Below are 17,559 nucleotides of genomic sequence, written 5' to 3' on the forward strand. Positions count from 1 at the left end.
TACTCGATGTCTTTGATATTACTTGTTGACTTGGGATGTAATAGCACACTCGCACAAGCATACACGTAGCATGCCACTTATACTCGTTCAGGAGTACGAAACTTAATATTTATTGATCATGCCCATGTATTCTTGTATTATATGCTTTCATGTTGATATTGAGCATGTGACCATGCGGGGCGCATTGCGATATTGAGCATGTGACCATGCTGGGCGGATTGTGATAGTGAGCATGTGACCGCGCCGGGCGGATTGATATATTGGCACGTGAGTTGTCCGTGCGGTTGTGATTAGAAATATGGGCATAAGGTGCCGTGAGCATATGATTTGTGGGTTGAGACTCGTGACTTGTGATTATGAGATGAGGTATCTCGGAGTAATTTCATTGCAAAACATGTGTTAGAACAGCTTGATTAATTGGTTGTTATTTATCTTCCTTATTTGGTTTCAATGGTACTTTCACATTGTTCTTATTACTTTACTGTTTATATCACATGTTGATTATTGTTGCCACTTACTGATTTCTGCTTTCATTATTAGCTTTATACTTCTTTATGGAACAAGTTATTTTGACTAGTAGGTGTCTTGACTTGTACCTCGTCACTACTCCACCGAGGTTAGTCTTGATACTTACTGGGTATCGACCGTGGTGTACTCATAGTACACTTCTGTACATTTTTGTGCAGATTCAGGTATTGGAGATATCGGACCCAGGCATAGTTATCTTATTGATCGCGAGAATTCAAGGTAGAGCTTCTTGGTCATCACAGTCCGTTGGATTCCTTTCCTTACATTGTACTGTCAGCTTGTTATTTGAACATTATTGTATTTCGATCTTTGAGATCTTTCCATTTATTCAGCTAGAGTTCGTGACTTTGTATAACCTAGTCTTGGGAGGTTGTTATGATTATTGTCGCATAGGCTCGTTTCGCTTTTGTTTCGGTAATCATATTAAACTCTGTTTTAAATTATCATTGTCAAACTGGCTTAATTATTGAAAGTAATCGGCTTACCTAGTCTTAGAGACTAGGTTCCATCACGACGCCTATGGTGGGATATTGGGTCGTGACAGTTTATTTTGCTCGCGAGGTTCTTTTGACGCCTTGCTCGCCTATTCAACCCAACCTAATACTATACGTCTATAAAATCAAGTTAATTATAATGCATGTATGTCTCTTGCGATTGTAGTCAAGTAAGGTAGTTAGAATATGTCTATCCGAATCACAAATCTATTCTCCGATGCCTGGATTCAAGAACTTACTCTATTTAATCTTATATGCAATCTTTAGTTCCCAATTTTGAGTGCAACTAAAGATTTGCAGATAGTATTCTACTGTTAGCTGCAGTAAAATAATTAAGCACAGGATTGAATAAACAAATCAATATGATTAAATCAAGTAATCTCAACAACCGCCCAACATCAATATTCAAGAACAACCCATAACCCCATAAACAAGAGGGGTTTTAGCCACTCATGATCATATAAACAATCAAAATATTGTTGTGAATCATAAGAACTACAAATACTACATTAAGGATAATATGAGATGATTTCGTGCTCCGTTTGTGTTCCTTAGACCTCCTTTCCTTCAAAAAAATGTCCAACCCCCTCTTAGACACGTTTACGGGGTATTTATAGGTTAGGGCAGAAGTCTCCAAGTTCAAAATCAATAGGGAAACAATCTTCTCTCTGACAGGACACCCACATAAGGCCTGGTGTGGGGTGAGGCTGGACTCCTCGCGAGGCCAAGTGAGAGGCGAGGTCCTACACCTCGCGAGGCCAGGTCAAACGCGAGCTTGAACTCGCCCTAGGCCAAGTGGGGAGCAGTTCAGGGCCTGGTCTCCTCCGTGTCTTGCACTGATTTTCCTTTCGCGCTCTTTCATTGTATTTTCAACATCATTATGTGAAATTTTCTTTCGACTTTGTGTTCAAATGGTCCTACACATAAAATCAACCCAATTAAGCTTAAACGTTGCACAATTTATCATTAAAATACCAAAATATAAGGTAAATAATGTAATAAAAATATAGCATGATTGTTCCATCTCCGGAATAATAGAATGTAGAACAAAATTGATGAATTTACATTCAGCTTTCCTTAGAGAAAAATATGAGGAACTTCTAATAAATATATATATTTGAAAAGCAAAAGACCAAACAATTAAAGAGCTGTAACTGAAATAGTAGTACTTCAAGTCTAACTTAGTTCGGTGAATGAGGGATTTTGTGAAAAAGAAAGGAAAGTTTTCGTGCAAGATTAGGATCTGAAGGCACTATTTTGTTTTTTATTTTATTTTTTCAAAAGTCCACCGTTGGTGGATTGTGAGGTTTAGGCTTGACCCCGACATGTAGATTATCAAAAAATATTAGTACATGGAGGAGGACATATACCATAACCTCCAAACTACACTGAAGAGTGATATTAATCACACTTATGATCATCTGAAAGTAAGAAGATTTCCTAACTTGGGAGATTATCTTCATTAAATTGTGATTGCAATAAGCTTCACAAAGGATGCTATTATACATACAGTTACCACCACTATACATTTGTCAGAACTATCTATTGTTAGCATCATTAAAAATAAAAATGGTTCTTCCTTGGTTTTATTTTGAAATTTGGAATGCCCTCTTTATCCAATCTTACTATTGACTTCACTATTTCCGGTAAAAATCAACTTCCATCAAAAGTAAATTGATCTTTCATGCATTTCCCATAATTAACGAGGTGATCAGCAGCCATATGCCTTCTCTGTAAATATGGACAAACTCAAAGTTAGCAGTACTAGAGAGCTGGATAATCTGATCAATAATATTCTAGATCTGCCAAGGTGATTTCATTTTGTTGTTAATCACGTCGATAATCAATTGGGAGTCAGATTCCACAACCACATAGAGAAAACCTCTGCTACTGCACAACCATACCATATAACAAGGCTTTTGCCTCAACCAAGTTGTTACTCTCATGGCCATAATATTCAGCATAAGCCAGAACACAAACTCCACCCCCTCCTTTAGAACTTCCCGGATTGCCTTTACAACAACCATCAATATTCAACTTCAACCATCCAATATCAGGCTTCTTCCATATAACAATTTATGATTGATTGCTTTGCATTTTCAACTGCATAACAAAGCTCATTCCAAGCTAGAGGTAATTCCAGTCTAGGGAATTTGATATTTAGTAATATTCTCATGACCTTACAAACCTGTTGTATGATTATTCTACCAGACATACGAATATTCTCATATCTTGCTGCACACCTACTCTTCCAAATTTTCCAACATATAATTTATTGAAAGGCACTGAAATACCACAGCATGGACACCATTTTTAGCCTTAGTTAACCACCAAAACATAAGAGTCTGCGTAATGTTACCATGTCTAATAACAATAGCACAGCTTTGAACAAAAAAAGACCATACATGTACCGCAATTCGGCTTTGACAAAAGAAGTGCAAAATAGTCTCATCCTGAAGGTTAGAGCAACAAGAACACCAGGAAGGCATCATTATATTAAATTTTTGAATAGCTTCATTAACTGGTAGATATCGATATTTTATGAACTATATATCTATATGTTGTTCTATTTATGTAACGTTTGCACCATTTTTGATAATTATTCTAATTAAACTGAAAAAAATCAATGACATAATAATTAAGGACTAACTGAACAGGTGATAAATGAACGAAAAAATAAAAACAAGAGTTCCAATTTGCTATTTAAGTAACTGTTCAGTATCTTGAGTTTGCTGTTTAGTGATCTTAAATCAGAAGTAAAACAGTTGCACATTATTAATCAGAAACACAAGAAAATCACGAATTTAGATATTGTCATTTCATTTTTCCACCAATTATACTCTTTCTATTATTTCTTTCATTGGCGTTTGGACCAATAATTGGTTGAAATTGAAAGAAATAGTATTTTAAGTTGAGTTGAAAAGAATATTTGGAAGTTGAGCGTGTTTGACCAAATTTTTAAAACGCTTATTTTGAAAAATATTTTGGTCAAAAATATCTTTTCAAAGAAGTAGTTTTGAAGATAAGTTAAACCAATTCATTTGAAAGGTACTTTTTAAGTATTTCATAAACGGTTAAGTGACAAAGGAACTTGGACAAATGTCTAGCATGATTAGAAGCCACTCCCATTCCTATAAATAGGCTAGTCATGACACCATCAAGAAAATATCAAAAACATTTAATAATATCTCTCCGTGAAATTTCGCTACTATTCTCTTATTTCACTAACTATTCTGTTATTTTATAACGTGTTATCAGCAAAGCAAAGAGCCTCTAATTTTCAGTCCTAACATCAAATTTAGTTCAGTTTCATTCTCTCATCAGGTATATTATCATTGTCTCTTAGGCAGTGCAAAATAGTATTAACTGCCACGGTGCTACAGGAAGGTTTTTCTTCAACATCTTAGTGTAATATTATTCTGAAACGTAATTCTGATTTCTTGCCACTTATATTGTTTAAGTTACACTGACGCCCCTATACATGAAGACGGCTAATGGCTATGATAAAAAAAAGATGGTTAAGTGCCAAATCAGGAGGTAATGGTTAAATTCTTCTGTTGCTTTCCTATCACCTTAATATGATTGGGTTGTGAAGACCTTTTTTAAACTTCTTGGTCTTTTGTTGTACATAATCACTACTGTCTTTTGTTAAATTCTTCTGTTACCGTTTCGAAGAAAAAGTGAAATTGTGCATCACTGTTGGCTACTAGAGTTCTAAGGTTCATTTCAGAAATTATATGGGCCAATTAATACCTCTTGTAGTAAAGCTCTCCTTCCTATATTCAATCTGATAAAGCATTTACATACTCTTGGGGTGAGCCGTGAGGAGACAATCTACTGCAATAGTCTATAGATTATCGTCTTCACTGTAATCTTCGTCGTAATCAGAGGCCGATTCATCATTTCTGGGCTCCAGTAGAGTATTCATGTCAAAGGACGATTCACCTGCTTCCATTTCTTCCATGTCAATAAAGTCATAACTCATCCGCTGATTAAATTTCTCATCGGTACAATTAAGAAGCCATGCAAGGGAACACTTTAAGCCCTTTTCTGCAATCCTTTTATGTCTTGGTTTTATTGTGGACTCCAGACCATAAGTGAAGAAAGCTGGGAAAGCCACCAAATCTTCTAACGGTCTTGCCATTGTGGTTTTGAAATACTCAAAACTCTGCTTCATAATGTCTAGATTTAGAGCAAGCACCTGAGGACATCCCACAACCATTTCTCGCACTTGTTCAGAGGAAAATCCACATCCCTTGAGGAAATCAACATGCTTCACTACAGGTGCTTTACTGAGGCTGATGATCTGCGGCATCTTTTCCACAACTCTGCCAAAATCTTCAGGACTTGATTCGATTACTGAATTGAGAAATCCTTGTTGACTTGGAAGTCTTGCCTCCAGGTCCATTCCTAACATCTCTGGGTATTGTGCAATTACTGAAGGAAGTGCAGTTTCCCGCACGTTAAACTGTAAAAGAGATGTTATATTTGGTTTCACCCTTTCTTTCAGTCCAAATCCAAGAATGTGCGGATGCTTTTCGATCAATCTGGCCACAGCTAGCCGCGGAATTCCCAAGATTTCCAGATATTCTACGAATGGTTTAATTACCCGACCTACCCGCATCCCTAATATCTCAGGATATCTAGTCAGAACCCCACCAATTTCTCTTCTTGCCACCCCAATTCCTACCAAATAAGCAACTGAAGTACTCATTGTGCCCTCAAGCTTGAATCCCAGTACTTCAGGATACTTCTCCACTACTCGAGGGATATCATTTGGTTTAATATCCATGCCTTGAAGATATTTCACAACCGGAGCAAGGTCTACCACCACACTTGCATGGAGAACTTGTGGGTAACGCCGCAAAAAGTCTGTCAAAGTGGATTTTCTAACACCCAAGTTGCCCAGATAATCAAGCACAGGGATCATGTTTTTCTTCACACTGCATCCTAGAATAAGAGGATAGTTGTTAATATCTTCAATTGTGAGTCCCAATTTGTGAAGAAAGTTCACCCGTTCTCTCATGACCTCCACAGTTACAGGAAGCTCTAATCCATCGAGCTCGTCAGGTACAATGCCGATGCCCCTCAAGAATTCATAAACACGTTCACGGATGGCTGCCTTCTCATTCCTCATCTCTAATAAACTAGGATGAGTGTAGAAAGATGATCTCTTTTCTTTCCTACTGCCACTGTAAGTGTCCGTCATAACTGAAGATGAATCCAAAGAGCTTGATGAAAGAGCAGCTCTCATAGCAAAGCAACAGGGTAATCTCATTATCAGGTCCTTTTTCTTCTCATTGAAACTCGAAATACTTGGAGCTGAAGCAGATATTAACCGGGGTCGATGGAAAGTGTTGGAGGGCAAGTCGTGATTTATGAGCAAAAAACTGGGATTAATGATGCGATTATGACTAATGATCTTCATATTCTTAAGATACCTGCACCAGACAAAGATGTAATTGTCAAAATAAAGCCTTCAGACTCACAATGTCATCAGGAAATAAGTTGAACAATTAATATCATTCTTTCTCTCCTGTTTTTAGTACATAATGAGTTAAGGATGATGTGGAAAGTAAGTCCTTTCAAGTATAGTAATGTTGCACAAAAAAAAAAGAGTAAGGCTTGGGAAAGTTGATTAGTAAGTGGGCAACATTAAACCATTGGATTTAAAACATGAAGTAGAAATGGCAGAAGTAGGCAAGTGACCTTCCTTCTCAACCACAAAGCAGAACCAAGTAGTAATAATTTTAAGCTTTAATTGATTCAGTTATAAGAGAAGAATCTAAAATTGGAACGATACCAAGAAGATTGGCATGGCCCCTCGCAAGGATGACATGCAGAAATCAAGAAATGGTTCAAAAAAGTAATAAAAGAAGAGTCTAATGTGTAGAAAACTTGTTTACTAGACTGAGAAAGTATGATAATTTCTCTCATGCTTAAAGGGCACAAGGACACGTTACCACAGCAGTACTGTTAGTCTCTGGATGTAAAGTTATAAACCTTCCAATTGAGATTGATTAATAGGTAATGGGATAGCAATAGCCAGCCTCCTTTATGTTCAACAATCCAAGCACCCATGAGAAACTACTCCTAGTGTTTTCTTTTTCCTGTATTCAGTACACCAATCCCACCCTTATCCCACTCCCCAAATTGACTCTTTTATGAAACTTTTTTTTTTTAAATGATTAACACTTCCATAAGTTTTTTATGAAAGATGTTACAGATCATTAAACAGCTCTACAGGGAGTAGACCTTAAGAAAGTAAAATATTTGGGCAAAGGTCCGCACTGTACACATGTTAGTTTGGGAATTACAAACAGAGATGAAAATTTTAGAAAGATTTTTTGATAAGGATCATTAATCTTTTGAAGGGAAGCCTTGGAGCAACGGTCAAGTTGTCTTTGTGTGACCTATAGGGTCACGGGTTCGAGCCATGAAATTAGAGCTTGCATTAGGGTAGGCTACCTACATCACACCCCTTTTGAGGTGCGGCCCTTCCCCGGACCCTGCCTGAATGCGGGATGATTTTTGCACCGGGCTGCCCTTTTCTTCGATCATTAATCTTTTGAAATTCTTAAAAAGACAAGGACATAAACTATAAAACAAAAGAGACTTGTAAAGTTCGCCGAGTTACTCTTTTAACATTCCCAATTCGGACATTGTTGAAAGAGTGCCATGTCTAGTTTTCTTCCAGGGAACTCTGCTTCTCAAATCAAATAGGCATAGCCATACACAATCTGCTACACCACCTAACTGGGTTACTTATTTTCAGTAAGAAGAAGGGTGCCCAGATATTTCCCCCTAACTACACATACCAAGTGAATCACCAAGCCTTCCCAATAGCAGATGTATCATTTGTACCTTCTAAGCTGCTTAATTGACGACAAAACAATCAAAATAGTCACTTCTTTCAAGAACTGAACACATCGCACTAGTTATGAACAGGTAGCATCTATCAGTGAACCCTATAAAAAGATTAACTTGACGCCAGCATAGCCAGGTCAACCATTACCTAATTGAAACACTAAATAGGGACTCTACAAATGTTTCATACTTAGCTACATTTCCAGGTAAAGAATTACCCAAAGAAGAGAATGTCTCCAGTAGACATTTCTTATCGCTCCTAGGGCTTTATAGATCATGGTAAAGAAACTACAAAGGGAGATAATGTTACTCTTTTTGGAAAATTATAATTCTCGTCAGTTGTCAGTAGCCATCTATATAATCGCAATGAGATCTTACTCTTAAGCACTAAAAGGATCTACTCTACAGTTCATTATCTTCGTTCACTGAGTTGCTGACAAGGTTTAACTACAATGAGTCTACACTTTAAAAATAGCTTCTCCAGACTCCAATTAACTGTATCTTACAGTATAGGAAATGAAAGCTAAGAGGGACGAAACAATTACTACTCTAAAGGAAACATACACCAAAATCAAATGGGGTATCTGAATAAACTTACCAGAAAAGAAAAATAAAAGGAATAAAGCCGACGGATTTTTCCTCCAGGTGAAGAACTAGAAGGGCGCAAGTCAGGTGTGTAAAAAGAGAAAACAGAGAAGATAATGGAATAGAATGAGCACAAACAAAAGCAAAGGAATGAGTTTGGGCTTTTTCTTGCTGGGCATGTGTGGGCTACAAGAGTGGATATTAGGTCTGGTTATCATAGGCCGTAAATCGTGGGCATTGCTTGGGAACTTTACATAACTACGCAATTTTAAGGGTAATTTGCACAAAAAGGATTTTTTTGCGCTGCAAGCCTGCAACTTATATATTATCCATACTTGTGCGAAAATTGGCCTTAAGAAGTATAATAAAAGGAATTCTGAATTAGAATACCCTAAGTTGAGCGTGAATGTGAAATACACAAATTGGTAGGACTTTATACTATACTTAACCTAGCTATTCTATTGGATAGCTCACAAAATTACCGGATTGGTATGACTTTCTTGTTCAATTGTTCACCAAATTCTACTAGACTAACATCACTTTTTGTTATCTTCATTTGATCTTTCATATAAATTATTCACAAATTAATTTGCATGATTTGTTTGTGTCATTCCATAAGGAATTTTGTTAATTTTACAATTAAATTTCGATCAAACCACCCCAAATCTACTCCAAATAATCTTAAATTTGAAAGAAAGTCTCCAAATACCACCACAAAACAATCATCAATCACCATTTTAGTCAAACAACGCTAAATCAAGAAGACCTATTTTGTCCTCTTTAACACTTTGTGAAGATTAACGATGGAGTTTTGGAAATTTTTAAGGCAAATCATAAAATCCGTGTTTGAACTAAAAATTTAAGTACAAAATAATCAATATTTCAATACTTTTAATTATCAACCGTCAACTTTGAAATTTCATCTCTAAATAAGAATTTCAAGTTGTTTTCAAAATTGAAGAACTATAATATTCGTGGTCAAGAAGAAGGCATGGATAAAAAGCGCAAGAGTGGAAAGACAAAAGGTTATTAAAACACATGAACAAAAACAGGAACACTCCGTGTTATGATTTTAAAAGACTCGTTACAAAATTTTAGCATTAATATTCTCTCATTTACATTCCATCGCATATCCCAATCAATAAAAGGAATCTCAGCTGGTACCACACCAATCCTTTCCTTTTTTCTAGCTAAAAGAATATTCTCCTCCTAGATTTTCTTCCTACTAAATTAGCTATAACGGTAAAAAAAAAAAAGCCCCTTAATCAATTTTTCTTTTATTTTTCATATTCCTAATGGCTATTCTTTCATTTCTTCCTCTTTATAAGTTCCTCCATTGAAGCGTAACAATTGTTCTTTCTTTTTGTATGATTCTAGATTTTCTTCTTTAATTGTTAAAGTCCTTAGTCATATTCTTGGTTTCCTTCCTAGTTTTCTCCAAGATATTGAAGATGAACCCACTTTGTAAATGTGGGTATCCATCACATTTGAAAATTTCATGCTCAAATGACAATCCTGGAAGAAGATTTTTTGGTTGTAAAACATATAAGGTATGATAAAGTAATGTGTAGAAGATTTAAATTGATTATAATTTATGTTGGGTTTGTTCTAGGTTTTTTCATAAAAACAAATTGATAGTTGTGCTTTTTGTACAGGTTAAAGATCGTAAGGTTTGTAATTGTTTTGAGTAGTACGAACCGAAATTTCCAAAACAAGCTAATGTTGTCATTTTGGGTTTGTTGAAAAAGAGAAATAAAAAAGAGCAAGAGCTGAAGTGGAGAAGAAATAGAAGATTTCTATGTAAATACAAGTGAAATTGGGAGCGACATTTGAGAGATTTTTTAATAGAGTTCTGCTGGACATAGAGAGAGAAATGTTTAGAGAAAAATGAAATATTTATGTTTTACTTCTAACGTTTTGCCTTTTACCTTTTCTTCATTTTTTTCTTTAGTAATTAGTATAAAAATTTAATATCATTTTATTTTGCCTATGTGGAGTACAAATCAGATAAATTGTCCAAATGTATCTGTATGGGAAAAAATCTACCCAAGAATATTTAGGGTAATATAACATTAAGGGAAGAGTCAGCCGAGGTCGGCCAGGGAGCAGCAAGATTCGTGGTCGAGACGTCAATAATGACCGAGGTCGAGCACCACTGACAGAGCAGTAACGGCTAATTTTTGAAATAGGATATTAAAGAGAATATTCTAGTGAATATCACTTGTACCATTAGGGTTTTGTTAGAGATATGTCTCAAATAAATAAGAAAAAAGAAGGAAAAAAGGCAGGTAATATTCACTTGATAAGAACACTTTTCAGAAGAAGATTCCTTATCTTGTAAAGATATAAAGATTACCTTTTTATCAAGATTCTTGCCCATATTATTCCACACTTTTCCACCAGATCCGAGAATAGTTCAAACAAACCTTGGATTTATATGTCATTCATCATTGTCAGGAGGAACATTCGTCCAATCCATCCTTTATTGGGTAAATCATTCCTCTTATTTACTTAAATGCCATTTATTGTTATTATTGCTAGTTACACCTCCATTATTGCTCATTCTTTATGAACATTTTGTGCCTACCATTGTCAACATCCCACTGGATTTACCCCATCTCACGCACGTTTTTAAGATTCGCATATAGAGTTATTATCTTTAACTAGATTTAACCCATTATTACATATATTTAATAGTTTAGTCGAAAGTTACACTTTTTGGTCAAATAATTTGGCGCTGTATGTGGGGATTATCTAGTTAACTCTTTTAGTTTCTTCTAGATCTACAACTGACACATGTTACTAACGTTAAAAAAAACAAGAACAAGAATATTTTTCCCCTCTGCATACATAGATCTAATATGGCAGGTAACAGAGAAGAAAGAATGAGAATAATAAGTGACCTCTCAAACAACCTTATGAACATTATCTATGAGAGCTCTGAAGCAGTGGACGAGGACACAACACTCAATGCCTCCCCCAAGCGAGGTGGGTCACCCTCTCCCCATTGCAATATCACAAAATCTCTTGGTAAGACAGCCTCCACATCCGCGGTGGAGGAGGCGCCGCCAGCAATAAAGAATCTCCTTGAGGCCTGGCTAACTGATACGCTGACTAGTGTCCTCCATAAGCCCGTTTGGGTATACGGCTACAGAAAACGCAAGAACCTGTGTTGTACCACCAGTGGACGGGCAACATGATCAACCTCATCCTCCTCCTCCTCCTCCTCCTCCTCCTCATGATCAGTGGATGGGCACCATAACGACAAGTATTACTCATAATGTTGTTAGCAATACAGGTGACGACGCTCTCACCTCCATTCTGAAAAGGATGGAGGAAATGGATAATGAGAACAAGGTACTTCAAGACCAAATGAGAGAACACCAAGAAAGGGTCGATAAAATATCGAGCGCTCCTAAGCTCTTGCCGAAAAAAGATGTCGGTCGATTCGTCGAGCAGCTGTACAATGACAGTACTTCCCCACATGCCATACCAAAGACCTTTAAAATGCCGCCATATCTGAAAATATACGATGGTACAACCGACCCTGAAGATCACGTGACTCACTACGTCACCGCCATAAAAGGCAATGACCTCACCAAGGAACAAGTGTCCTCCATTATACTAAAAAAACTCGGCGAGACCCTCACAAGAGACGCGTTGACCGGGTATTCACAACTGCATGCACGTTCCATTGAACCTTCAAGGAAATGATCGATAAGTTCGTAACGGCCCATGTCGGGGCCAAGAAGGTTGCTATTAAACAGTCTCCGGGAGAAGGGATGAGGGACTTCCTCGCCCGTTTTAACCGATTAAGAATGACCTTACCAAACGTATCGGAAGGAATAGCGGGGCAGCTTTTCAAAATGAGCTGAGCAGAAATGGTTCAAGGGCGACAAGAAAGTTATTAAGTCGGCTTATGAAGTATCCTCCAATGACTTGAGACGAAATACATAACGCATATTACGCCGAAGTTCGAGCAGACGAGGACTATCTTAATGAGCCGACCTATCTACTGACCTCGGAGCAAGCATAATCCAGGAAAGATAGAAGAAATGATGTTACAAGAAATCCCGCGACCTCACGACCAAACCGGGAACGACATCTCCCATATGTTAGAACCACCGTTGCGTCCTCATCCCGCCATGAAGAAGGCCCACCCCGATCAAGAACAGGGACTCATCAGAACGAGAGAGGTATGCCCATTTTACTATCCGCTCACAATTTTTGTGTGTCGCCTACAGAGATAGTCTAAAAGATGAGGTCAGACCCAAATACCAGAAAATCAGATGCCCTCTACGAGTTCCATCAAGAGCGGGGACACAAAACTGAAGATTGCATCCCCCTAAGACAGGAGGTCATAAACATGCTGCGACAGGGACACCTTAAAGAATTGCTGAGCGATCGGGGAAGGACCAACTTTGCTAGAGGACGTGAACAATATCAAGGACTGCCGAAACTGCCCTCGCCAGCCTGCAACATCCACATGATCATCAGTGGTGGGGACGACGCTTCCAACAACAGTGTGAAGTTCACCACAACCCACAAGCTCAAACGGTCGATCACCCACGAACGGTATGATGAACTCAAAGAAAGTATCATCTTCGATAAGTCAGATACCAACGGTTTGGCTTTACCTCACTATGATGCTCTTGTTATCACTTTACAAATTTTCGATACCGACGTGAGACGGATTATAGTAGACGATGGGAGGGGCCATGTATTATCCATCCTCGAGTACTTGCACAAATGAAACTCGAGGACAAGATAGCGCCATGCTGCATCACACTAACAGGTTTTAACAATGCAGTTGAGCGAACATCTAGCGAGATCACACTCCCCGTCCTAGCAGGTGGCGTCACTCTGGAAACCACATTCTATATCATGGACCAGGACACAACATACAACACCATAATATGGCGACCATGGATACACACCATGAGAGCTATCCTTTCCAGCCTATACCAAGTCATCAAATTCCCAACTCGGTGGGGAATATTCAGTATACGAAGGGAGCAACGCACGTCCCAGGAATGCTAACGTATCGCCTTAGAGTGTACAACCACCCAACAAATAAAGGATAAAGAAAAAAAGTCATAGCAATCAGGGACCCCGATATTATTGAGGCCGCAGGATCGACCGTAGAGGACCTCGACCCCATTCAGTTAGACAGCGACGACCACAGCAAGAAAGCTTACATCGGTCGCAAACTTCAGGAACCGGGTAAGTTTCGTGAATTTTTAACTGGTAATGCAGATTTGTTTGCTTTTAGCCATGCATATATGCCAGGTATCCCAAAGGAGAACGCCATGCACAAATTGAATATCGATCCACTCTACCCTTCTCCTATTCCACCCCCCGATGAGGCAGGTTAGGCGTAAGTTCAACTCCGCAATTAATGACGCAGTATGCGAAAAAATAGAAAAATTGTTGGAAAATGGCTCCGTCAGGGAGTAGAAGTACCCCCAATGGGTCGCCAATGTAGTCATGGTAAAAAAGAAGAACGTCAAATGTCGGATATGCACAGCTTTCACCGACCTGAACAAAGCATGCCCCAAGTATTCATTTCCATTATCCCATATCGACCAACTCATCGACGCAACGGTTGGGCACGAGCTACTAAACTTCTTGGATGCCTACTCGATCTATAATCAGATCCTCATGGAGTAAGAGGATGAGGAAAAAAGTACCTTCATCACCCACCAGGGGACGTACTGCTCATGCCCTTCGGACTCAAAAATACGGGGGCAACTTATCAAAGGTTGGTGACGAAGATGTTCAAAGACCAACTCGGTAAAACGATGAAGGTCTACATAGACGACATGCTGGTCAAATCCAAAAGGAAAGAAGATCATATCGACCACTTAAGGGAAGCCTTTGGTATACTCAGGCAATACGATATGAAATTGAACCCCGAAAAATGTGCATTCGGCGTAGCCTCAGGAAAAGTCTTGGGTTTTGTAGTGTCACAGCGAGGTATGAAGGTCAATCCCGATCAAATCAAGGCCATCAAGGGGATACCAGAGTACTTGACCACCAAAAAACAAGTCCAGAGGTTGACTGGCCGTATCGCCGCCCTTTCGAGGTTTATTTCACGATCCTCTGATAGGTGCCATAAGTTCTTTGGCGTACTCAAAAAGGAAAATGGCCTCCAATGGACCCCTGAATGCATCCAAGCCCTGAAGGAGTTAAAGGTGTACTTGTCATCGCCACCGTTTCTTTCAAAACTAGAGCCGGGAAAGCCCCTCCTCGTCTATCTCGCGGTGTCCGAAGTAGTCATAAGCACGGTTCTAGTCCGAGAAAACAAGGTACGCAATTCCCCATCTATTATATTAGCAAAACACTAGTCGACACCGAGACAAGATACCCACATCTCAAAAAACTGGATCTGGCCTTAGTCGTAGCTTCACAGAAGCTTAGACCATATTTCCAATGCCACCTTGTCTCGGTCATCACGACTTTCCCCTTAAGAAGAATCTTGCATAAATCTGAGCTATCGGGCAGGTTGGCCAAATAGGCCATCAAACTGAGCGAGCACGATATTACATATCGACCACGAATGGCGATAAAGTCACATGCCCTCGCAGACTCCGTCGCTGACTTCAGTGCAAGAATAATACCCGAAGTCAAAAAGGAAGCCGTCCACGCTTCTCCCCAAACACAAGACCTCTGGATCCTGTTCACTGATGGCATGTCTAATGCGTCAGTATCTGGGATGGGACTCGTACTCGAAGTCCCAACAGACAAAGTGATTCGCCAGTCCATAAGATACTCGTACATGACTAACAACGAGGCCGAGTATGAGGTTGTAATTGCAGGACTAAGACTAGCACTCAAATTGTCACGACCCAATTTCCCCTCCGTGTGACGTCATGACGGCACCTAGTCTCTACAACTAGGTAAGCCTAACATTTTGCGGAATATTGAAATAAAAATATAAATTTTACCAATTATTCAAAAATACACAACAAATTCCAAAATCCGGAACATCGTGAATCACAAACTACAGAAGAAAAAATCTAGTGTCTCTATGCATCACAATCTAACAAGGAAAAATATAGAAGATAATGGACATGAGAAAGAGTATAAGGGGACTCCGAGGTCTGCGGATGCGGCAGATATACCTTGAAGTCTCCCAAGCTATCCCGGCTCACTGATAGTGCGGCTGATAAGGTGCACCTGGATCTGCACACGAAAAACATGTGCAGAGAGTAGTATGAGTACACCATAATCGGTACCCAGTAAGTGCCAAACCTAGCCTCGGTCGAGTAGTGACAAGGTCAGGTCAAGGCCCTACTGGTAAATATATAATAAAATAATATAGAGTATAATACCGCAATAAAATAAAGGCTGAAATTTAACAACAATGAAATCATAGAAGGTAACAGCTTAGTACACAGAAACACAACAGGGGATTTACCAAGATACCGTCTCGTAGTCCCAAACGTAAATGTGCAGGGGGATCTCCCGAAATACCGTTCTGTAGTCCCAAAGTAAATGTGTAGGGGGATTTCCCGGAATACCGTTCCATAGTTCCAAAGTAAATATGCAGGGGATCTCCCGGAATACCGTTCCGTCATCCCAAAGTAAATATGCAAGATAGGGGGATCTCCCGGAATACCGTTCCGTAGTCCCAAAGTAAATATGCAAGACAGGGGGATCTCCCAGAATATCGTTCCGTATTCCCAAAGTAAATATGCAGCACGAATGATAGAAATACAACTACATCACGAAGTTCTTACAATTTAGACTAAGTACCAGTCAGGGAAGAAGCAGGAAATTCACTAAGCATGTTGCACATAATTCACATTAAGCAGTTAAGACACGTAGACATATTGTATAGACTAAACATGATAGCTACACATATTGAAATAACTCAATTAAGAATGAAAATAGATTAGTACTCATTAAAATGGTATAACTCAAAATAATAGTAAAACATGTTGTTGCTCAGTAAGAAAATCAGGTTTTACCACAACTAGCCCATGTACGTACTCGTCACCTCACGAACATGACGCTCACATATCACAATAGTTCCAAATCTTAAGGGGATTTTCCACATACAAAGCTAGGCAAGCCACTTACCTCGAACCAAGCTCAATCAATCGGTCACAATGCCTTTCCCACGAATATTCGGCTCTGAATGGCCCAAATCTAGCCTAAAGCAATTACATATCATAAATACAACAATAATAGACTCATCTAATTAACAAAATTAACATTTTAACGAAAATTCCGAAATTAACTCAAAAATCGCTTGTGGGGCTCACGTCTCGGAATCAGGTAAAAGTTATAAAATACAAAAGCTCGTTCACTCACGAGTCTAACCATATCAAATTTACTAAAATCCGACACCAAATGGTCCTCCAAATCTACAAATCAAACTTCCAAATCCCTAGCCTCCAATTCCCAATTTTCACCTTAAATACAAACTAACTAGGTGGGAAAATACGTGGGGAAGCAAGATTATTGATCAAAAATAAGCTTAAGGGACTTACCTCAGGAAATGCCTTGAAAATGCTCTCAAAAATCGCCCTAAACCGAGTTTAAAAAGTCAAAAATGACAAAAATCACGAAGCCCTTCGGTTTTAACCACTGCCCAGGTATTTCCGCACCTGCGGAACCTGGGCTCGCACCTGCGGGTGTGCTTGTGCGGATATTGTGTGCATCTGTGCAATTTTCTTGCCCCCTCTGCCATCGCACCTGCGATGAAAGGGCCGCATCTGCGTGTGCGCGCCTGCAAAATTCCCTTTCACTTCTGTGAACCTTGCACACCTGCGAAGACCCCTAACGCATCTGCGAGCATCGCAGATGCGGAAAACACCTCACACCTGCGACCCCTGGCACTCCTCCATTTTCCCGCTTTTGCGCCAATTTGCTCGCACCTGCGGGCAGCCTTGCGCAGGTGCGATTATAGCAGAACCAGCAAAAGCACCAGATTTTCCTAAGTCTAATTTCATTCCATTAAGCATCTGAAACACACATGAGGCCCCCGGGACCTCAACCGAACCTACCAACCAATCTTATAACACCATACGAACTTAGTCGAGCCTTCAAACCATATCGAACAACACCACATCGAACA

At 39.1% G+C, this 17,559-nt stretch overlaps 2 protein-coding genes, 1 long non-coding RNA gene and 1 other non-coding gene across 4 annotated transcripts; 3 read left to right on the top strand and 1 right to left on the bottom strand.

The window, feature by feature from the left end:
- Positions 1-4,703: 4,703 nt before the first annotated feature.
- LOC104119034 (transcription termination factor MTERF4, chloroplastic) lies at positions 4,704-8,634 on the bottom strand. Its single transcript, XM_009630428.4, has 2 exons — positions 8,488-8,634; positions 4,704-6,463 (listed from the first exon to the last, which is right to left on the bottom strand). Exon 2 carries the CDS (start codon positions 6,448-6,450, stop codon positions 4,870-4,872), a length of 1,581 nt encoding a protein of 526 aa, XP_009628723.1. The 5' UTR covers positions 6,451-6,463; positions 8,488-8,634; the 3' UTR covers positions 4,704-4,869.
- On the top strand, positions 6,787-6,890 carry LOC117273149 (U6 spliceosomal RNA). Its single transcript, XR_004503107.1, has one exon. It is a non-coding gene; the product is annotated as a U6 spliceosomal RNA (small nuclear RNA).
- A 1,125-nt stretch (positions 8,635-9,759) lies between the features above and the next one.
- LOC117273148 (uncharacterized) lies at positions 9,760-10,387 on the top strand. The gene is made up of 2 exons (XR_004503106.2): positions 9,760-10,024; positions 10,130-10,387. It is a non-coding gene; the product is annotated as an uncharacterized lncRNA (long non-coding RNA).
- Positions 10,388-12,732: 2,345 nt separating this feature from the next.
- LOC138909567 (uncharacterized) lies at positions 12,733-13,227 on the top strand. The gene has a single exon (XM_070200773.1). It carries the CDS (start codon positions 12,733-12,735, stop codon positions 13,225-13,227), a length of 495 nt encoding a protein of 164 aa, XP_070056874.1.
- The last annotated feature ends 4,332 nt before the right edge of the window (positions 13,228-17,559 follow it).

The sequence above is a fragment of the Nicotiana tomentosiformis genome, chromosome 4 (assembly GCF_000390325.3).
Source record: "Nicotiana tomentosiformis chromosome 4, ASM39032v3, whole genome shotgun sequence".
Lineage (NCBI taxonomy): Eukaryota > Viridiplantae > Streptophyta > Magnoliopsida > Solanales > Solanaceae > Nicotiana > Nicotiana tomentosiformis.

Excerpts from the sequence above, each read along its gene's own strand:
- LOC138909567 (XM_070200773.1), top strand. The coding sequence starts at position 12,733 with ATGAGGTCAGACCCAAATACCAGAAAATCAGATGCCCTCTACGAGTTC.
- LOC104119034 (XM_009630428.4), bottom strand. The coding sequence starts at position 6,450 with ATGAAGATCATTAGTCATAATCGCATCATTAATCCCAGTTTTTTGCTC.